General features: G+C 35.2%; 1 protein-coding gene across 1 annotated transcript in view; it reads right to left on the bottom strand.

Annotated features, from left to right (window-relative positions):
• The window catches only part of Plxdc2 (plexin domain containing 2), a 425675-nt gene that overhangs the window by 80995 nt on the left and 320770 nt on the right, over positions 1 to 23910 (bottom strand). The window contains exons 8-9 of the mRNA XM_005386938.2: positions 14781 to 14876; positions 14453 to 14534 (exon numbers count right to left, since the gene is read on the bottom strand). Coding sequence (XP_005386995.1) covers positions 14453 to 14534; positions 14781 to 14876 — 178 coding nt within the window. The remainder of the gene's footprint in view (positions 1 to 14452; positions 14535 to 14780; positions 14877 to 23910) is intronic.

A 23910-nucleotide genomic window follows, 5' to 3' on the forward strand; every position in this document is an offset into this window, starting at 1 on the left:
AAAAACAAAAACAAAAACAAAAACACCGCCAAAGAAGGCAAAAAAAAAAAAAAAAAAAAAACCTAGTGGAAGTTTCAGGATTTCATTTTTTTAACTTCCTTTCTCAGGAATTCCTGACTTTATACCAAGTTTTACATTTAAATAGCATCTCAAAATGAGTGAAGGTGAACAGAGAGAGCTATAACTTTTACTCTGTGGTTAGCTCAGAAAAAGAAATGTAAAATCTTGGGACTTTAGGTGTGCTGTGCTTCTGTAAAATGCTATCCTGCTCATGAATTTTTATTCTGTAGTGCTCACTTTCATGGCTTCTGCTTTCTGAGCTGTCTTCCTCAAGAGCATCAACAATGCATGAATCAGCTCACCTCTGTTCTGCCAAGATAGCCAACATAGACGCTGGCCAGGAATGAGAAATCCCTCTGCAGAGATGATTATCTCATCAGAGAAAGGTCTCTCCTCTGGTTTCTTACTTTACTATAAATAAGTTTCAGAGTTTTACTTAGAATGTTGAGACTGAGAAATAGAAAAAGGTGGTATTTCTACTTTCTTCGGATGAAACCTGAAGTTTTCCTTGTTTCTATGTTGAACCATGAATATTTGAAAAAGGGCTATTCATGAATACATTACCACTGCTACCATCTTTTCAGGAAGAGTAACCAATAAATGGCCTCGGCAAATGAATGTCATTGTCTACCCCCAACTCCAGCAGTTTTTAGGAGACAAAGGGGTCCTAATCGTAGTTGATTTGGGTTTTCGGAAATGAAGAATGATTGGGTGGATAGGAAGGTTAGTATTTTTTAATCACTAAAATATGCATGAATAATTGATGTTGGAGCTAAGTCCAGAGTTCAGGATATAGCTTTTCAGAGCCCCCCGGCAGCTGCTCTAGTGGTTCAGGTAGAAATAGAAGTAGATGGCTGTACGTAAGACTGCACCTGCCCACAGATGGTACCCAAGGCAATCTACCTTATATTTTGTATATTTGGAATTCCACTCTTAAAAAATATTTCTCCTGCTGAAGAAGTAAAAATTGAGAAACTATTTTACTAAATCACCTCTGCACTTTGCTGTATTACAATCCAGGATTTTTATCATTTTATGTTATAGTGCATCGAATCTTTCAGACATATGCTATTACTATTAGTTCCTTTAGAATATAAGATTGGTAGACACAATGAGATACAGCATTTCTTTCTGTCCTTAGAAGATCTAATGTGAGGCAATATAAAGACATAATAGTAATGAAGTGAATCTTACAATCACCAGTGGAACACTAGAATTTAAAACATTTTTGCTCAAAGACTTTTTGATACTGTACTACTACATCTTTCTAAAGATGTTATATTTGTGAGATAACACCTCTAAAGTCCAGATTAAATTAAAATAGAATTTTATACATACACAATAGTCCATATTAGATTACATTAAATGTTCAACATGAAAGTTGGTTGTTACTCTTTTTCAACAATTTGTTGTGAACAAAAGCATTATGTTTCTTTATTAATATTGAGAATTCATAATGAGTTTAGTTTTATCTTCTAAAGCTCTAAGAATAATTATCTGAGGTAGAAATAAATTTATTTTTGGTGGAAAGACTTCTAAAACTTACAGAGCTTGCTGCAATGTTATTAAGACGATTCCTTTATTATTTAAAAACTTCATGATTAAGCATTTTGAATACTATGCATATATAATTGTGACATATGTGTTTTATGTATATGTGTGCATTACTAGGTTCAATTTACCTCTTGAAGTCTAGGTTGCAAATGCAATGCTTAACAAAATAAAATGTTACTAGGGCCAGGAATGGGGAGCAGTGACTGAGCACTTCCTAAAACCTGGATGAAGTCCTAAATTCGTGTCTCAACTGCTCCCTTCCTCCAAAAAAGTGACTTTTAGAATATGAAAAAGCTGGCCTCTATTTGGATTCTTGGTCACATTCTATTCATTTTGGACCTATGAGATCACTTGGAAGGTGAGAAGATTCCTGAGACTGCACCAGGCTCAGTTGCCCAGGTTCATATGTAGACTATTGACAATGCGTCAGTAAATCCATTCCACTTTAAGGAAAGTTGCTAGTCATGAAACAGTATGTTTTTCCATATTTCCTTGCTTTATTCTGCATCACATTTCTCAGGCATCGAAAGTATAAATTGATAAATGCTAATTCTATTAGAACTTTATGCAGCTCATGTGTACCAATGTTTTATGTCTTATTAAAGACAGTGAAACGAGGAAGGATTTTAAGAATTTGGGCGGGAGGCAAATTTCTGCTTCGTGAAATACAGTTAATGTCACCTTATGTTAACAGAAGCATTCTTGGCTATGTAGTTTTGCTTCAGACTTGTTTTCAATGAAACAGGCTTAATATTTCAGAGCATAACTCTGTAATCAACATAGAAAAGATATTTACGTCCAAGGCTGTAGACACCTATGTTGAATGCATACAACTACTTGAATCTTCATGCTACTCTTTCCTTCACTTTTCAACACCCAACAACTTAACACCTTCAAAAATATCTTTTACTATTCATCTGCAAGCCTTATTGTTTCAGTTCAAAGTGCTCCCTCATTTGCATTTTTTGTATCCTTTTTAAGTAACACTATTAAAATCATTAATTTTTTCCAATATTCCTTTTTATTCAACCAAACCTCTCACAACCAGGGTTAAAATTTTCCCCAAAGCAATTTGTTGTGAATAAGATTTTACTTTTTTTTTCATTCATCAACACATTTGTTAGATGTTCTACATTTATTTGGCAAACTTCTCTAAAGGTCTAGACAGTAAATATTCTGGGCTTGGGAGCCATATGCTTTCTGTCACAGGAGTTGCATTATGGAACACGATTGTGCTATCCTAGATATTTTAATTCTACTTCAATTCTGAACAGTCCTGTGCAGTGAAAACCAGACAGTGGCAGAACAGGAGGACCATCAGAGTAGCAGAATGTTGCTTAGTAGGATGACCGAATAATTTTCAGGGCGCACAGCCCACTTTTGAGAGAGAAAGAAAGTTGGCAGGGATGGGACACTGGCTCAACAAGCAAAGAGAGGCCTGTCCCAGGAGACTGAACAGGTGCGTGTTTCGGGGAGGGACCTGAATCTCACACTTCACAGACAACATTGGTCTCTTTATCAATCTTTCTGTGCTCAGCTTCAGTAAATCTTTGTAGTCAAATTTTCTTATATATTTTTCTTCCACTACATGTGCCTGCCTTCCCATTCAGGCCGTTACATTAGATCATCCAGATTTATGTTTGCAGAGTAACTTTTCAAGCATCTGAAGTACTTTGAGCCTATTCTTCTAAAATGTAGATTAGATCTTTGGAGGGAGGAGAGAGAGAAGGGAGGCAAAAAGAGATGAAAAAATAGTTAGGCTGAGTTATGTCCATGAACCGACTCCTTACCATGAATGTAATTGCTATGTACTGCAAACATGTAGTGATTAAAAATAAAAATTAAACAGTAAAATGTAGATCAAAGATTATTTTCTTATCATAGACCATGTGCATAGGTCTAAGAGGGTGATGCAAAGGAAAATATACTCTCCAGCTCCTGATAGAGGGAAAGAAAACAACACAGAATAAAGTGAAGATGCAGTACTTTTACACATAATGATTTTTCATACACTCGTTTGGCCAAATGCCATTTTAACTGATTATTCACAGAATCTTAGTTTTTTTCCCAAGAGAATGCTGTGTTATTTTTATTACATGGCCAAGTTCATGATTTTCATTTTTTTGCTATGAAAACCATCTTGCCAATCATGTATATCACAGAAGCATGACCACAATTACAGTTAAAGGAACTTTTACATGTATCACTTATCATACAGATAAGTTTTGTTTGTTTGTTTGTTTTGGAACTGGGAATTGAATTCAGGACCTTGTGCTTACCAGGCAAGTGCTGTGCCACTGAGCTATGTCCCCAGCCCCTCAGCACCAGACCTTCTTGCACACAAGCACCGTCCCCAGGTAAGTTTTGAATGGAGGTTCCTGTCAATAAGCTAATAACAACTCTTTTGTAAAGGTCAGGGAGGGTCTTCATTCCTATTTCAGAGGGATATCTACTGCTGAGGCTTGCTTGTTCAGCCTACACTCATACTTAATAGCACTACCTGTGTTAACGTTTCAACCCCAGTGTCGATTTTTTTCATCTCTCCAAAGATCCAGCCTATATAATTTTTTTAAAAAATTGTAAGTCTTAGCTCCTCCAAATACTGATTTTGTGACCTTGGTTTTGTGTGCTTCTAAACCCTCCTAATTCTCATTTATTTGATTTATAAAAGAGGGATCCTAATATCTCTTCATGTGATTGCAAAGATTGAAAGTAATAACAGAATTAATCAACATTAGTGACAGCAAAGGTGTTCATGTGACACCTGGCATGTAGTACATACAGAATAAAAGATAGTTCTTGTAATTATTGTGTTTCCAGGGGTTCCCTGCCCTTCAAACAATCTTCCCATTCTTTCTTTTAAAACTCTTTGGGTGTATTGTCAGCAGCAACAGCAGAAGAAGAAAATTTGGGCAGTGATAAAATAAACTTATGTGCTAGTTAAAGTGCAGAGGAGGAATAGATTAATTCTGATCAGGGAGAGGTCAATACGGAGGTCTTTTCTCCTGGTCAGATCACATTCTTTTAAGAATACAAAAGTCTGTGTATTTTTAGAGAACGTATCATTAGAAATAGTTACAGTCAAGGTCATGATTCACAGAATAGTTATCCCTTGTCTATGAACTGTCATTGAAGGAAAAATTTAAGAGCAGAGGTGAAAGAATAAAGGGCTTTCTAGGAAGGAGAAATAAAATGAGTCTCACTAATCTGGACTCTGCTGATCCGTTTTTATAAAATCCCAGAAAAAAGAAAATACTGGAATGCTAGTGGTCATTCAACCCTCAAATTTCATTTTTATCCAGAATTAACTGTTTTTTGTTTGCCCTGATAATGGAATTGGGCTGGTCAGACTGCCCTATAATTAACATGAGGAGCTGCATTTTATAACAGTACTACTAACAAAGCAATGGGATTATTGTACACATTGCTGAATTACTGCCTTTCTTGTGCTTTTCCATGAAGGACAGAACCCCTGAAGTAATTACATTTCTTCCAAATTATTGGCAGTCCTTTTTATTGGTAAAATGGCACTTCTGACTCAGGACTTGACAGAAAATAAACTCTTCAATATTGAAAAATGTCGTAAAACTAGTATCTTTCTGTCAGAAAATGAAACCATCATATTTTAACTTTTCTGGAGGATAGAGTTTTACAGAAAGTGAAGACCAAAAATTATCCCAATGGCATTTTAATAATTTTCTTACATAAATATTGAAAGAATTGGCTTGTGTATGAACATGTTATTTTTTGCATGCTTTTTCTAGCTTAATACTAGATTCCCAGCAAAAATAAGCCACAAATTACTTTTAATGAATTTTTAAACTTACCATCATATCAGCTTTGTTAAAAGCAGATTGTCAATCTAAGATTCTCCCAACAGTCCATAATAATGTTAGTCTTTTTTTTTTTTGTCTTTTTGAGACAGGGTCTCGCTATGCAGTTCTGGCTGGCCTTGAGCTCACTTTGTAGCCCAGGCCGGTCTCAAACTCCCCATGATCCTCCTGCCTCAGCTTCCCGAGTGCTAGGATTACAGGTGTGTGCCACCAGGCCTGGCTTTTTTTTTCTTTAAACAAAAGCCAACTGCAAATTTTGCTTGCTTTTAAATTTTTATATCTTTATCTTTTAGGGATTACACTTTTTTTTTCCATAATGATTTAGTACCTACTATTTTTAAGATGAACAAATGCAATTTCGCTCTTGGGCAATTAACTTTTAGTTATTTCAGAGTAGCTCATTATTTTAATAGTAAAAACAAACTAAGGAAATGGAATTTATAAACTGGCACTAAAATATTCCAGTTTTAGACATCCTGTGTATGTGTGTGAGATTAAACTTGTTGAAGTCTAGCTTCCTAAATTATAGCCATATAAAATGTAGCTACCACAGTTGGTTAAAACATTAACAGAATTTTAGAATCACTTGAATAGTCTTTTAAGAGCTGTTATAAACATTTCTAATGCTAAATAATTCTACAGATTGTATCTCTGCTTAGCCAAATGGTGTTGAGATAGAGAGCAAGCATAGCATTCATTTGCAAGAAAAAAAAAAGCCTAAAAGAATGCCTTAATACTTCAGGTGCAACTTGGTCACCAGAAGATGTGGCTCAATCCCTTCTATCTCTGTGGAGTTTGGAAAAAAAAAAAGTAGGTTTTATTCTGTATTCATATCCCTTCTTAGAGGTGGGTACATGTGCCATGGCCAGGAAGAGAGATACCAAAATATAAAATAGATTTAAAATAGCTAGAAATATACACAATTTGTATGAATTTTATATCCAAATTGCTGGTCAATTAAATCTCATCTTTCTGGAGGAAGGTACTGACAATAAAAGTCAACTTTTCAGAAGGATATACTTTTTGTCATGGATAAACAGATTCATATTTTGTATTTAAAACTTGCCACTCCATTTATACACTGAAAATAGTAGCACTGTTGGCTATCAGAGTGTTACTATTCAGTGATTCTGATAAGAATAGAAGTGATTTCACCTTGACAGAAAGTCAATATATTGGAAGATGGATTAATAAAATTTGTAAGTCTTCCTTTAGAAATTAGATGCCTTTGTAAGCAGAACCTTAGCTTTTCCCAATTCATTAAAATAAACCTAAGCCTAGAATAAATTTTTGACCAAGGCTCCTTGATTCCTCAATTTTATCTATGTATTACGTACAGACTTCACACCTAATCACCAAAGCCAGTGAATTTCTTTATGCATATTGTTTAACTGTAGATATAGTCTAAAAGTATGCTCTCAGACTGTACCAAAAGCATTGGTCCAAGATACAGAAAGTACAAGTGACTGAGCACAGCTACATTTACTCTAACCACTGATTTATTTATAAATTTTACACTCGGTTGTCTATCCCAGCAGTATCTGTCTCGTCATACAATCATGGCTTCTTGACTCTCCTTTTAATCTGAAAATCTTGGACTAAATTAAGCCTCATAGCTAAATTACGTAGTCATTCCCTCAAGGATGACAATAGAGTTTCTCCATGCTTATGGGCTAGATTCTGAAGTGAGTAAAAAAGGTAAAATCATGCAGTTTTAATATGCTTAGAGTTTCCTTAGTACTGTAGCTCCCGGGAGCCTACACATTGCCTCTTAATAAGTTTTGTTCTTCCTATCATGTCAAAACAAACTGTGGGCTTTTGGTTAACCTTAGACAAAGTTGTTGGTTTATGTTTAGAATCTTAAGGTATGAAAAATACTATCCCCTTAAGAACGAGAGCCATTCTACAGGGTGCAAATGGGCCCACTTATAGAAAGGAGAGTAAAGGCCAAGGGGTATTCATATCTTCCTGATACTCTTATTGAGAACCATAAAATCCATGACCAGGGAAAGGTTAGATCACCCCATAATTTAAGTGTGTTCTCTGCAGCCTTCTCTTTCTTAAGCTTAGGTACTTTATTTTCTGTGAGCTAAATGAGCCAATGATATAAGTACATTCTACTTTAAAAAATTAGCTCTGCCTTTGTAAAAGGATTTTCTTTCACCTTTAATTCATTTAGACTGATAACACACTGCACACTGTGAATGAATTATCAGTCAGTACTTCTGATTATAAAGTTTTCAAACTGTTTGAAATATACATAATACTTTCTGTTCTTTTAGTTACTGCAAATGAATATAATTTATTCAGTGAAAAATAATAGTCACATTCAGAGAAATGCAATTGAATTAGAAAGTTTAAAAATAGAGTTGTTAGAAAACATCAACTTTCCATTATTTTCTATTTCTTATTAAATATATGTGTCATATTGCTAGTCTGTAAAAAGACAGTTTGTCTTTGCTGATTTATAGGAATGTGCATTCTATTGATAACTTCAATAGATGGAATCATTAAACATATTTATTCTCAGGTTTTTACCAGTACAAAATTTTTTAACTGTAAGAAAATACACAGTTTAAGCAACACTTTTAAAGTGAGGCACCAAAGGACAAACATCAGAAGATTAGGCAAGGGTATGACAGGCTTAATGGTGAATGGTGACATTTTCCTACCATTTATCAGCTTCTTCCTATCACAATTTGGTTGACAATGACAAGGCCAGCAAATAGCAATTAGAATCCTTAGGAAAGCAGAAATCTCTGGTCTCAATTATCTGCATAATTCAGTCCAATGTCATGTTTTGGATATTTATTTTAGGCCAGGAATTGTGTGGGATACTATGAGAGATGCAGAAATGAGTCAGATTGCATTTTTATTCTTTAAGGGCACTTCTATTCTCTTTCTTTGCTTTTTTTCCTTTAGGTAGGTTTCTCCCTACCATCAGCTCCAGGTGGCAGAAATTCAATTCATACAAGAGTCCATAATGAAAAGCTACACATACCATTTCTCCCCTGACAGATATTTTTGTTAGGCTCTTATATATCTTTTCAGAGAAATTCTTTGTCTATAAAACCATACATGTACATGAATATGCTTTCAAAATAATTTTGTGCAAAGGAAAATTAACATCACCCTTCCTTATGCTATTTCACAGAGCTAGTGTCTGGAAACTCAGGTTATTTTCAATTTACACTCTCCCCATACTGATTTCATTCAGTCCCATGAATTTAAACTCCATCTATATGATAATGACTCTCTAATCTGAACCTCTAACCATAATCTCTGCCTGAAATTTCTGGTTTATACATCCCTACCCTTCCACATTTCCACTTGAAGTCTAACAAGCATCTCAGACTTAACTTGTCCCAAACCCAACTCTTTCTCCCTAATTCTAGTCTGTTTCATGTACCATCCTACCAATCTAAAACAACAAAAACAAAAAAAGAAACAAAACAGGGACCATCACCATCAAGATGCTTTACCAAACATCTAAGAAGTATTCTTTTCTTACTCCCTTCCTTCACTTCTAGTCTATTAATAGGTTATCTCATTACTCTGTCTCCTCCCATCTCTTGTGATCCCCATGATGGTCATTCATGTCCAAGCTACTAGCATCGCTACTACAGAGATAACACTATATTCCCGACCGTCTTCTCACTTTTCATTTTGACCTGCCTCCTCCACACAGTCAAACAAATCTATTCTAAAAGCATAATACAACCAAATTGCTCTTGCTGTTTACCCTCTTTAACTGTAAGTAGTATCACTCTACAACTTAAAGCTTTCCAATAGCCTGAGAATGAAAACCACCTAGGCTTACAGAGCCATCTGTGTTCCAGGCACTTTTGCATCTTTCTGACCACATATGATACCATTCTGTCTCTAGGCTCAGTTCATATCACGTCTGACTCTCTGGATGTCTTTCCTCATCAGATCAACCTGTGCCACCACAGGGCTGTTGCACTTGCAGTTTCCTTGGAAATGTTCTTTGATGTCTCTTTGGTGCAGCTAGCTCCTTATTATTTTAGTTCTGTTTCATTATTTCTTCCTCTCAAATGTCTTTCTCAGTCACCTGGTCCCTAGCAACCATGAGGTCTTTCAGATTCAGCAGATCACTCATCACCACCTGACTTTGTGGTTTAATTCTTAATTTACTTATTTTCTGACTAGGCTAAAGTGCAAGCTCCATGAAAGCTGTGCCTGCTATTGTCAGTGCCTGATACATGGCAGGTATTTGATCCATTGTTAACAAATACTTTAGCAACCAAAGTGTATTTTTAATTAAAAAATTCATCTTTGGAAGATGGCTGTGATGGTTAAGGTGGAGAGTAACTATGACTGGACTTGGGAGCCCCTGGGGTATTGATGGAGCACACTTCTGCGTGTGTCTGGGTGGGTCTTGGAGGTGTGATGTGGGGTTTATATCTAGTCCCTCACTTCTTCTCTGCACTGCTCCCATGCTCTGCATCCTGGTCACCGTGAGCTAACACGCCCACCACACCTTCCACCATGATGGTTGTGGACTGAAGCCATCTCACAATGGCCTGAATTCCCTTAAAGTATAAGGCAAATTAAGCCTCTCTTCCTTTACACTGTGGTTGTCAGGTATTGCGTCCAGGAAAAGCTAAAATACTGACTGATCAGACCAAGGACGTTGAAAAAGGACAAGTTGTTTTGTTAGTTTTTTTCCACTTCAAAATAAAAAAAATTATACCATCAAGGAAAACTCTTGTTACTTTTAGCAATTTTGCTCTTTGTTTTAGCTAACATTGCCCTGTTTATTTTCTTTACCATAGCTTTCATATCTACTAATTTCACTATGTATTGCTTCACTTAAAATCTCTCTGCCCATAAGAAATATGGAAGTCCTTTAAGATGAGTGATTTTGTCTGTTTCCCTCTGACTGCACAACCTTGAATAGAAACTTGAATAGAGACATTCATGAGTAGTTGTTGAAAGAGTGAAGACAAGATATAATTGAAGGTGACTCAAGTCCTCTCAATTTATAATGAGGAGGTAAACATATATTCTTACTTAGAAAAATTGGGCAAAATGTTTTAAGTAAGTGCTTTTGATCATTTGATTATAGATTTCTTTATATGTTCTCATAACTTCAATCCTCTGATTTTTTGGGCAAGTCATTGCAAACATTTTGCTTTCATTTTGTTTGCTTTGATTTTTTGGGTAGAAGTTTAGGCAGACTCTATGTAGTTCAGGCTGGCCTCGAACTCACCACAGTCCTCTTGCCTCAGCCTCCCTAGTGCTGAGACTATAGGCATGCACCACCATGTCTGGCATTTTGCCTTAGATTTTGATCCCTAAAATATGAAAATTAAAGGAAATAAACAAACCAATTAAAATTATCTTATCTTTTCAGAGCAAGCTCAACTTGAGAGTTCAGTAATTACCAGCAACTGATTATCATTCAGGGATAAATAAGCACATAGGAAAAGTAAGAATGGTGGGAGAAAAAAAATCAGAGGGGCAATTTTGTGCTGCTTAGAATAAGACTTCTCTTGCTTTGTCTATTTTTTTTTTTCATAAAATCCCTAAAGTCTAGGGAAATAAAGCAAAGTTGAGATGCTTATAAGTCTAAGGAGAAATTAATAAAATGCAGTGGGGAAATTAAGTAGAACAAAAGTGCAATGAGCCATAGTTAAACCAATTAATTAAACAGATATTGATATGTATATAACTGGGTTGCTGAAGAATTAAAAATAAATCTGAGATTTTAAATCAGTGCTTGGTATTCAACAAAATACTCAACAATAATCTGCAGAACACTTGTACTTTCTAAAGCAGTTTCTAGGATGATTCCTCCCATTTTTCTTACGAATCATCACCTTTCTTTTGTCTGCTAATTGTAAAGAATCTGAACTCTCAAAACTATGCAGAAGTCTTAGGAATACTGTGACTCTTTTCTACATTCTTCTTATGCTAATTTTCAAACTATGTAACTTGCTTGCAACACCAATTATGAAAAGATTTTTTTTGTAGTATGCTTGCCACCTTCCAAAAAGCAATGAAGATTCAATTACTTAATGCACCAGCAACCTAGCAATTTTGAAGTACAAAAGGTGAGCTGGCCATCAAGACCAAAAGCTAGCAATCACCCTCATCTACATTCAGTTCTAAGCTTATTACTTCAGAGGCTTGAAATCTTGTACAAATCATTTAGCTCTAATCAACCTTCGTTTTCTCATTGCAAAATTGCTGTTAAATGTAACATTCTAAAATTCCTCCACACAATGTCTGGCTGAGAAATCCCTTAACTGAATGAATGTGGTAACATATCGAACTTGTGAATATGTTTTGATTTCCAAAATTGTTTATTTGAAAGTTCCAGCAGGTATTTCCACCAAAAATAAATATTAGAAGAAGTGGTTAGTAGTTGAAAAGTTTCTAGATGAATCTATAAAACCTTCATTTACTAGAACATTGTTTTCATCAAGAATTATCCTAATGGGTGTCTCAGTTACTTTTCTCATTGCTAAGACAAAATACCTGACACCCAAAGTTAAATGACAAAAGGTTTCTTTTAGCTCACAGTTTGTAGAGGGTTCAGCCCACTATGAGTTGACTCAGAGACAGGCCAGCATGGTGCAAGAGAGGCAGTTCAGCAGCAGGAACTCATGGCAGGGTGACATGGTGCAAGAGAGACAGTTCATGGCAGATCAGGCAGGAAACAGCAGCAGTGAAGCGAGCCTCCCTTTCCCTTTTATTCTGTCCAGGGTTTTACAAGCCTTTTGTGTGGTTCCACCCACACCCAGGGTGGCCCTTCCCTTTATCCACACCCAGAATTATACTAAACCAATTTAGATGTCTCACACCCTTAATCCCAGTATCACATAGGGAGATCCAGCCACCCCTAAAAAGCCCTACCTATGTTCCCATAAGCCTCTGGGGAGACATCTACACATAAGTCACACTAGTGGTACTCTGGCCAGGATGTTCAACTGGTGGTGATTTTTTCTTCTTTTTTCTTTTTTTTCCTGGAATTTCCTGCCTTTAGCTGGGAAAGTCACTTATCCTGGGAAGTCTTCAGTCTCAGAAAAATGTAATCCCAGTTCCTTCTGCTTGGAACCTTGTGATTTCATTATTTCCCCATTTTTCCTCAGTACTAGGTACATTTTAGCTTGTGGAGATATAAACACAAATCATTCATGGTCCTTGTCTTGAACCAACCTAGAGCCTCTGGGAGAGATAAATAAAGAGGTTTCTGCAAGCCCTACTGGAGATGAAAGTTTTCCTGGGATGGTGAGCACTGAATTTGACCTGGAAGTAGTTTGAGCAAGGGCCTTCCACTTAATTGTTTTGGACAATTTTCATTTCAGAGCTCAATATTCCTTACATTTATATATTAAAATGCCATCTCTTCAGATTCCTGCTGGTTATATCAAATCAGATTTTGGAAAACTTCTCATACTTATGTAATCCTTAGGAAATCTTAGCAAAATATAAATCTAAACAACCAGCAACTTCTGATTTCATAACAGTTCCTCTCACTCTGGATATAAAACTATGTTAAGATCTACTTTGGAAAATGCTAACTGCCTGGTTGCTTTTTCATTATTTGAAAATCATCTCCCAAAGGAAACTACTGGAACATGTTAAATTGAAAGCAAAACTGAGGTTAGCATGAATAATTTTGTTCTAGCCACAATATTGTAGTGGTTGCCCTAAAGTTAGCAAGTTAAAAATGTTTCCCAGGGCTGTGAATGTAGCTCAGTTGGAAGAGAGATTACTTAGCATGCATGAGGTCCAGGGTACAATCATTAAAACAATGGGAAATTTTTCATCCTAAAGCTTGTTATCAAATAATTGGCATTTTATTTTTTAGCCTTCAGTAACTTCTGATGTATTCCTGAACATGACTTTAGCATGCAGCAGATGCCACAGCCAGTAGAGAATAGCAGCATGACTGTTTATTGTCCAGGGAAACACATGCATGACTAAGCACTCAGATTCAGTTTTCTACCTAGCAAAGGAAGCTGACTCTTCACAGACTTGGAAGATGAGAAGGGGACTTATTCCCAGACAACCTGCGCTTTGATAGGGGGCAAGGACAACGTCAACATTGTTTACTGTTATATTCTGAACACCTGGGACATAACTGATGTACAAAATGATTGAACAAATAACAAAATGCATTTACAAGTCTTCATTTTGAATTTCAAATGAGACCAGAGCAGTTTTAGAGCCTATGTAGGTGTTTCCTGAATCCACTAAGGCTAGGCTTCCCTTTTCAGGAGCCAAGCAGGTAGTGGGTTAGCTGGTTCCTCCTCTGCCATAGCTCACTTTGCATTAATTTCTATGAGTGTTTGATGGAACTGTGCCCCTTCTTCACTGTGAGTACCAGCAATCTACTCTCCTACATCTCCTATATTACTTGGGACCAACAACTGCCTGTACTACTTATGAAAATCAGCAAACCTTTGTGACACTGCAAATTATGCAGTTTAAGTGCCAAAGTCAACTAGAATGTGAGACTAACATCACACTAACATCAAACTGTGTGTTTACGTGAAGGTCAGATAGTGTCAACCTTTGATAACTACGATGATCTTGACTAATAACCTTAGCTATTATGCAGGAATTTACTAAGCATGTAGATGAGATTATTAAAATCCATCTTGCTACTGAAAAGATACCACATTCCAAGTTTTCTCTACAATATGGATAAAAATAATCAATTTAGATTTAGCAACTATAGCATGGAAAGCTTTACTGAGACTTGTAAATGTACAACAGATGAAGGTCTTATATACTATGAGGATTCTTAGTCATTTTGAGCTCTCAGATAATGACCTTATTGAATGTGAGGATCCTTGGTCATTTTCAGTTCTCAGACAAAAGAGTATACTAAAATTTCAATTTCTGAACATCTTTTACCATTTGGGTCAGATATGGTGTTAATATACAGATAACCAACATGCTTGACACACATTTAAATTTAAAGACAACATATTTTTGCAAATTGTGAACTTGTTTTATTATTATTTTACCTTTGAAGTTTACTACACCAGCTGCAGTTGAAGCCAATCTGAGAGGACACACAAGGGCCACAACTGTTGAACTGGAGACAAGCTAGGAAATAGGATAGAACATACTCATCAACACTAATTAATAGCGTGGGGGAGAAAAGACCACTCAACCAAAATAAAAATCACCATCCATCTTTATACACACAATGGATCAAAATATTTATGCATGTCAAACACAATTATAATTACATAATTAACAGAATAATTATCAACATAATTATTGAACAAATCAGATCACCAAACTTTCAAATCACATTTTCTATTTAACTATGTGCATATATTAACTTACTAGGTAATGGGGTCATCTCCACAGCAGAAATGTTGGTAATTTTTGACATCTGTAGCTCTACTCGGTGGTATTCATAAATTGTTCTTCTTCGAACATCTATAGTAATAAAAGCAGAAAGAAATTAACTTCCAACAATTTCCCATTTACAAAACAGTAGCATTTTGATACCATTTTCTCAAACTAAAGCTCAAGTTTTAAGGAATGCATGGTAATTAAGATTTTTCAGTCTAGCCAGGTGTGGTAGTTCACATTTGTAATCCCAGCACTTGGTAGGCTGAGGCAGGAGAATCACTGTGAATTCCAGGCCAGCGTTAACTAGAAAGTGAGTTCAAGGTCACCCTGAACTGCATAGTGAAACCCTGTCTCAAAAAGAAAAAAAAATTTCACAGTCTAACATTAGTCAAAATGATAACAACAATAATAATATCATTGATTTAAAGGTTTAGAATAAATTTTTAATAATGCATAAAACAGGATATTTTATTTTTATGCATCATATTAACTATAATTAACAACACTGAATAATTCTCAAAATTGGAAGAGAACAGATTTTAAGTGGTCTTGGCACAAATACATACACACAAGTGATATTTAGGTGATTAACAGGATTTTGATAATTATTTCACAGTGTACATACACATCCAATCACTGTGTCATATATCTTACAAATACATAATTTTCACTTGATGGTTGTATCTCAGTAAAGCTTGAGAAATGATAGAACTTTAAATCACTTTAAAATCAGTATTGCTATGTAAAAATATATAGTATATCTAAATAAAGTTAATAATTGTCATTTGTATTACATAAAATAATTTATAATAGTTGATCAGCAAATCCATCAAAGTCCCTGAGAAGAAGCTTAGATGGAGACTTGGTAAGAACTTTAATAACTACAAATCACACAAATAAAAGCAAATGTATTTTAAATTAAAACAAAACAAATATATTTAAAATCCCCATTTTAAACCTTACTAAGGAGCTTGTATAGGTCTGGTGGGCATAATGGAAAAGTAGTGTTATCAGTATCTTATTTCACTTTTGGAATTCTTGCAAGGATAGTGATGCATTTCCTAAATAATATGTCTACCAGGAAATGTTTGAGAGGCTGTACATTATTTAAAAATATCACAGTGTCCAATCTTATTTTAGAGGAAATTTAATTTGTATTGGTCAAAGGACTCTTTGTCTAAATAGGATGAGTTCCTCATATATTACTCTCCCAAATATTTTGCTGAACTATTCAGTTTTCAGAAGTAATACTTTATATGGTTTTACCATAAGATCACAAGGGTTGGAATTAGGGGGTGTTCCTGCTAAAGTTTGTACAGAGTCCATCTGGTGTTTAATATATTAGTATTATTTTCATTTCATGTCACATTTTGAAAAATCTCAACTAATGACAGTGGCTGGGAAGCCTCAGGGAGCTCATTATTGACTGTGCATATGGAATGAAAGGATAGAGGGATGATTTTTTCTATGCCAGCTCAATTACCTGCTCAAAACCTCCAACTATTGGGAGGAGATGATTTAACAGAACCAAATTAATGAGAGTGCTTTTTGTTTGATAACCTGCCAATCAATGGCAGCTTCCAAATGGTCATTTCTGTAGTATTTCAGAGACACTGCTGTCAAAAACAAGTCATTAGCAAGTTTTTCACTCATTGGTCCTGCCAATGCTAAAAGCTTTCATTTGATTCCAGAAATGTATTTAGTTTAAGTGTCTTCTTTAAAGAATTAAGCCAAAATAATGTCAAACCAAATGTTGAGTCTTGGTGCTGGCAATCCAAATTGAACTAGTCTATTCCAACTTCACAAAATCAAGATTTACTCTGCAATGTTTATTCTTGAAGGACTCTGACAAATAAAAAATAAATCTGAGCAGATTACTGCATAGAGAAAATATAGTTCAATTATCAAAGTCTTAAGGTGATCTGATTCAGCATGTAAATTGCACAAACTGTATTGCACATTTAAGGATGTCTGACAACTATCTGTAGAAGGGACAGAGTGATCTCATAAAAGCACCATAAATCCTCTCCAACTCACATCTACCCTAATTGAAAGGAACACACACCACTGCCATGTGGCATGATCTGGTTTATTTGCCTGTTTTGAAAGCTAACATTTACACAGAGAAAATATGATTTCCTAAATTGGCCTATTCTCATCTTTATCTAAATATTTCAATATTTTGTCCAGATTGTGAAATAAATGATCTGTTAATATTTCTTGTTTGTGTTGCCAGTGGTAAATGAATAGCCCCAAATATTTATATCTTCTTTCTTTTCTAGTTCAAATTGAACCCAATACGTGAGACCATGAACTGAGTATTCCTTAACGTAATTTGCATAATTTGCCCAACTTTAACGTTCGCTTGCCACATGAAGGCGCAGGAAAAAGACTCTTGAAGTAAAAGGACACTAATGCAGCAGTTTCAAACTTCCCACACAAAAATGCAGCGCAATAACAGAATTAGATACTGGGAGTTGTTGAGTGAAGTATCTAAAAAAAAAAAAAAATGTATTACCCTCAGTTTTTCCAATTCCCTCTGTAGTTCTAATTCTATTAAGGAATAATGTAATTAAGCCTCAGATTAAGCAACATACACCTTAGCTGCCTGTGAAGTGCTAACCTAAACCTCTTAGGCTTTCCTCTCATCATTCCTTGACTGCTTATAAATCTTAGCAGATCTTTAAAATCTAAATGTTCACGTGTTGACCATATATGAGGGAATCAGGAACATGGCTGAAACAAGCCTCATATCTCTCTTTCTTCAACATTTTATTAGTGGTTTAAACAAGATCCACTTCCTGACTTCCATTGGTAATCACCCTATCCCAGAAGAGAAGCAAACCAGTACTGAACAGACAGGCCATTGTAGGGTCACAGTGGGCCGGATGGCACACAGACTGCAGATATGAAAGTAACATCATGGCTCCATTGGCGCCAGGGGGACAAAAGTCTCTGCTTTTGAGACACATGCAAAAGTTGTGAAATGTGCATTTGTGATGTCATTAAATTTTATGCCATGTCATTAAATCTCTTGTAACTGAATATATTTTTTCCGGAGAGAAAAGGAAATTGTGACTTCATTAACTGACATTTGGTGAAATGCATTAAGAGTTTCCTCATTCGAAAATCAAATGTTCATACATACACAAAAATTAGTGCTAAATGACTATACTCTATTTACAAAAAAGCAAAACTCCTTGTGAGAAAATTCATCTGAAAATATTAGCCTGCAGGCAGGTTTATAAATGTATGCAAGCAGTAGCATTAAAAATAGAAATATTCTCTGTTGAGTCGGAAAGTTTAAGTCAAAATAGAAATATACATTATGTAATGGGTAAAAAGTAAGGAATTACTAAGGTAAGGGTAAGTATAAATTTGAAGTCTGAAGGCAAATATGAAAGGAAAATGGAAAATTTAACATCGGACGTCATATTTTAAAGTAAAGGCAGATAAAACTGGACAGACAAATGTAGCTTAGATTATTGTTGAGAATTGTCCTGACTAGTTCCCTGAGCCTTTTGTAGGACGGAAACCACACAGCAGACATTTATAAGGATGAGCTTTTCATCCACTGGCTGTTCTTTCCTTAAGCCAATTCATCCTACACTACTAGGTAGCCAATAAATATGTGCTGAATGAATGAATGTATAAATGTTTTGAATTTTTAACAATAAAGCCCTTTCTATGACTGTAAGGTTTTGCACTAGAAGTAGAAATTCAAGCTTTATTAAATGGGTTGAAAGACAGCCCTGGGTTGGTAAAGACTTGTTTATCAGAGAATGTGACATCAGATGAAATGTCAGTGAATGACTGAAGAAATGAATGAATTCGATTTAGTTAAAGGAAACAGCTTAACCACAAATTCCTGAAGGAACGCTTTCCTGTTCATAGAAACTCTAAGCAAATAGAAATTCTCAAATATGTCAAAATTGATAATCAGTGATTTTTAGTAACTGGAAAATGTGAGGTTTTTACTTTGTTTTAAAAATCAAACCAGGGCCAACCAAATAGCATATGACAGAAATGTATGAATTAAAACAAGAAAATATCATTTACACAGTACGTTTTAATAATGTTATTTTATAAATGAAGCCATGATTTCTACTTATTTCTTCTTTTGCTAAGCCACTTATAAGCTAGTGTATACCTGAGAATCTAAGCAATTAATGAAAGTGAGCTGTAAGGGAAGCCGTGCTGTCTTGTATAAAATGAATAACTTTGAAGGGCTTTCCATTCAGGAAAGCTGAGGTAAGATGACACCGTTTACTGAGGATCTACAGACTGAGCTAACCTTCAATGAATGAAAAGGCTGATAACCCTGAAAATAAAGAATGAGGCTCAGTTCCTCTGTAAATGGCATAAAATAGATTCAATAGATTACAGGTGTAGTGGTGCACACCTATAACTCCAGCAGTCTGGGAGGTTGAAACAGGAAGATGATAATTTAGCAGAACCCTGTGTGAAAAAAAAAATTTTTTTTGGTTTTGTTTTTCTTTTCCACTACCGGGAATTGAACTCATGACCTTGCGCTTGCCAGGCAGGCACTATGCCGCTGAGTTAAATCCCCAGTCCCCTGAAAAAATACTTTTAAAAATTTAAGAAAAAGTTGAGGATGTAGTTCTGAATTCGACCTGGGTCTAATTCCTAGTACCACAAAAAAGTGCGTTTGGCTGGGGCTATAGCTCAGTGTGAAGGTTCTGAGTTAAATCCCCAGTAATCAAAAACAATAGTGAAGAGAAAATATTGACTGTTTATATTTACCATAGTCTTTATCACATTTTAACTTCACTTTTTATTACAATTGATAAGTTAGTATAATTGATGTATCTTACCACAGGATTTTTTCCTATGGGGAACATCAGTTATAATGATTATAACTGAAAATTCATATTTCAAAAATACACTGAAAACCATATTATTTAAACACATCTAATATCTTAATGCCATGTAAAAGGCAAAGAAATAAAAACAATGTCTGTAAATATAACAGTTGACATTCAGCATTTTATTTAATTATGCATATGACATTGTTTCCCTGTCCAATATGGCAGCCACTAGTCATATGTGGCACTTTAACCTACAATGAGTTAATTAAATCCAATTAAAAATTCAGTTTCTTAGGCTCACCAACCACGGTGCAAGTGCGTAGAACTGTACGTAGTCAGTATGGTCTGCTAGGGGTTCAGATTCTGAACATTTCCAACAGTGTATAAAGTTCCTCTGGGCAACACACATGTCTGTGCTATCATTTCTTTGAGAATTAAAAGTTAAGACATTTTCTATATTAATAACCAAAACTCTGTGTTTATTGAGGTTATGATATTGATAATCTAAATAATTTTTGTTAACTTCTTTGAAAAATTGCCACCTAGTCAATAAATATATTTAAAAAATAATCCACATATCTCCAAATATGTACAAATATTTCCCCAAGAGTTCAGTGACCCATTAAAGAAAAGTTTTAGAATATATTTTCTCCACAAATTAACTATGAGTGCTGTTTCTGAAAATGCTATTTTTTTTTTTTTTTTATTGAGCTGTGAGTAATAACAACCAACAAAGCACCACATGAACGCATGCTACAAAGGTAGCCTGAACAACATCGCTACCGGTAAAACAGCAGATGCTGATAAGAAAAGGCTTGCCGTTTTAAAAGTACCAGGTAAAGAATATATGGAGTGTTCTAAGGGATCAGCAATAATCAGTGTCATAACTTGTGGTAAGGCCATTTCAACTTAGGTCAGCTGGTATTCAGATTGGTTTCTACCTCTAGAATCCAGAGTGTGTGTGGCGTGTGTGTGTGTGTGTGTGTGTGTGTGTGTGTGTGTGTGAAAGTAACCATCTCACTGATCAAATGACCCAGCCTTCTGTTTTCAAAACAGAAGAACCATACGGCATGTGTTGACTTCCTGGATTTCTGACCTATGCTCTTTAAACTCAGTGGTGGCAGCTCAGCAATCCAGAGGTTAAAGTGGGAATTCAAAATATTAAATGAGAGGAGAGAAAAATAAGTGAAAGCAGTACTAGTGTATGCATGTACTCAGGAAGACCTCTGCATACTGTGCAAAAGGATCTGAAGGGATGTAAGCTGAGGCTAAGAAAGAATTTCTTAGCAGAGCCAATTAACAAAAAAAATATTGAATTTATAAATGATCTATGAATCTATGACAATGTTAATGCTTTCTTATAAAAGACAATTGGGGCAGTAGTAAAATATCATGCTCTCTGCTTATCAAATTTGCAGTTTAAAAAATGGTAATAATATCTAAAAGTATGTGGAGAAATGGGATATCTAGTATTGACAGGTAAATTAACTGATACAACATTTATGGAAAGCAATATTTCAACATATGTAACACACTGCTAATGTCCAACATCTCCAATTCATTTTGTGACAATCAGATATGTGTAAAATTTAAAAATAAGGATGTTCAGCATTGTTTTACTGTTAACATAAGAAGCAACACAGATGAAGAAAAAGTTTGCATAAGTTATGAAATAAAGAAATGTGCTTTAATCATTTAATGGCCTCATTTAGACAAGTATTAAACGGTTTAGAAAAGAAATGTTGTATATTTTGAGAGGAAAACAGGCTCAAAAATATTTTTACATGGTGCCAATTTCAGCGTGTGTGCATTTTTGTGTGTACACATTGTAAATGAAAGACTACATGAGATAACAAAAAGATTGACTGCTACTGCTTTGTAACAGATTTAGAGGTAATTTAAAAATTTCTGTAAATTTTCTGTTACTCTGAAATAAAGTACATTATGCTTATATTTTTAGTAAGGTCATTTTACGCTCATATATCTGAGATGAATAATGAAAGTCATCATGCGCAGATTATTCCTTTATCACATCTAGGGACACTGGAACAGCTGGTTTTTGTGGTTCTTTCTGTTCCTGGAGTCTTACAGAGAAAGTTTATAGGGCTGGGGTGATAGCTCAGCAGCACAGCACCTGCCTGGTAAGAGCAAGGTCCTGAGCTTGATTCCTGATACCAAAAAAAAAAAGTTTATAAAAAACAGAAAGTGATTTAGAGTCGTAAAACAACACACACAAATCTCATGAGGACACATTGTAAAAAACACATAAATTCACAGAAAAAAATGAGCATTTCAGAGATACCCTGTCTAAGTGTATCTTAATGCACATCCCTTGTGAGCCTATTTGGATGACACCTGTCTTTCATGGTGACAACTGAGTCATTATCACTCTCTAAAAGTGATGATGATGATGGTGATCGTGGTGGCAGAAAAAACAATGGCTATGAATACTAGAACCCTTCTATGCAACTACATGTTACATAAAAATTGCATTTTAGGCCCTAAGATGTTCATTTTGTATATAAAGAAGTAGCAGAAATTAAATAATATGTCCAAGGTATCATGACTAATATTCACACTACAGTAGCCCTTACGCTATGCAGATTTGTAACTAATTCTCAGATTTTATTTTTTTAATGTAAGAGTTCATTTCACCATAGACTTTGGAAGGAGTAATTTCTCTTCTAATCCCAGAATTGTTTATCAGTTTACTAAACAATGGCTGAATTCTCTTTGCTATTTAAACTATGTGTAGGACTATCCAATCTTTTTTGAAAGAAAAAGGCTGCCTCAATAGCTATGTTTCCAAGTTAGCACTAAAATCACTTACTCTTTGAAAGCCTTTTAAAGCTGAACAAATGAGGGCTTTAGTTGTTGATGCTGTGAGGTGTGCGTGGGGAGAAATCTTTTTAACAAGTTTATTAAAATTACTTTACAGATTATTGAATGCTTTATCAAATTTTCAACAAATCTGATAAGAAGGGGACAGCAATGCTGGTTCTGTAGGGAAAAGGTATTCCCAAGCCTTGGTTCACATTCTCACTTTGCCATGGCTAGATTACACTGAAATTCTGGATTTAATCACACACATAACCAAATGATTAGACAAACAGAAAATCGATCTTGTGAACAGGGTCCTATGTAAGTCATCTTGAAATGCAGAAGAAATGAAATTGCCCATTACTTAGGATAATGATCAGTTGGTTCCTAAATTCACTCAGGAAAACAAAGATAGGGTAACAGAAATAAAGGATTTAATTCCCTACAGGACTACTCCTAATACTGAGAATTTGTTTAACATGTGAACAGAATTTTGAAAAGGATTTAAATATTTACCTAAGCTCTGAATACTCAGATAGATAACATGCAGACCTATAGAACTAATCCTATTTCTCAGGAAAAAAATACTTTTATAACGTGTATTATCCTAATCTTGGGCTATCTTAATCTGTGTCTTCAATAAGTATGCATTTGTTAGTTTAGTATTTAATGCAATCTTATTTCTCTTCTTACACAGAAGCTCATGTAACAAACAGTGGTGCGCTTTATTACATGGGAACAGATTTTTAAGGAGATAAAAATTCTCCGTTCCCAAAGTGAATTTTAAGTAGAACACATCAATTCCAATTTTATTCTTCCAATATGGCCTCATCCAATGGCAGGAGAGAGAGAGAGGCATTAGAGACTCACAATTTCCATTCCTTCTTGGCTAATTTTCTCTGGATTGAATAGTAAGGTCAACAGGAAATGTGAATGCACCGTAAGTTCTCAGCTTGCCTGAGCAAAATTTTCCTCTAAACTCTGTTTGAATAATTGTTTTTAAAGTGGATGCTGAGTTCCAAACTTTAGATAAAATATGGTCTCTAAATTCATATAAACTTCATCAATTTTTTAAATGAAATTGATCTTTTGAAGGGTATTCCCCCCCACCCAAACACTAGCAGCTACCCTTTTACAGCATCACAAGGGATCTAAAATTACATTCTGGGACCCTGAAATCTCAGCACAATTGATCATGGAGAACATACTGACACAAAATTCACATATTAAAATACATGTGTAAAATCACTCTTTGCATTTCGGTGTGTCTTTTTCTCTAAACAATGATGCAGCAGAGCAGAAATGTGCACCCAAACGCCTTTCGAGCAAGCTGCAAATAAAATTCTTCCAGGGATGAAAAGAACCAACAAATAAATGAAAACTACTGTTTCCTTTCACTTGTGCAAATAATTGACTCAGGCCATGCTTGATTTAACACCTCTGAAAGGGAGAATGTGAGAACACTCCTC

The sequence above is a fragment of the Chinchilla lanigera genome, unplaced genomic scaffold (assembly GCF_000276665.1).
Source record: "Chinchilla lanigera isolate Chin_1 unplaced genomic scaffold, ChiLan1.0 scaffold00028, whole genome shotgun sequence".
Taxonomy (NCBI): Eukaryota; Metazoa; Chordata; class Mammalia; order Rodentia; family Chinchillidae; genus Chinchilla; species Chinchilla lanigera.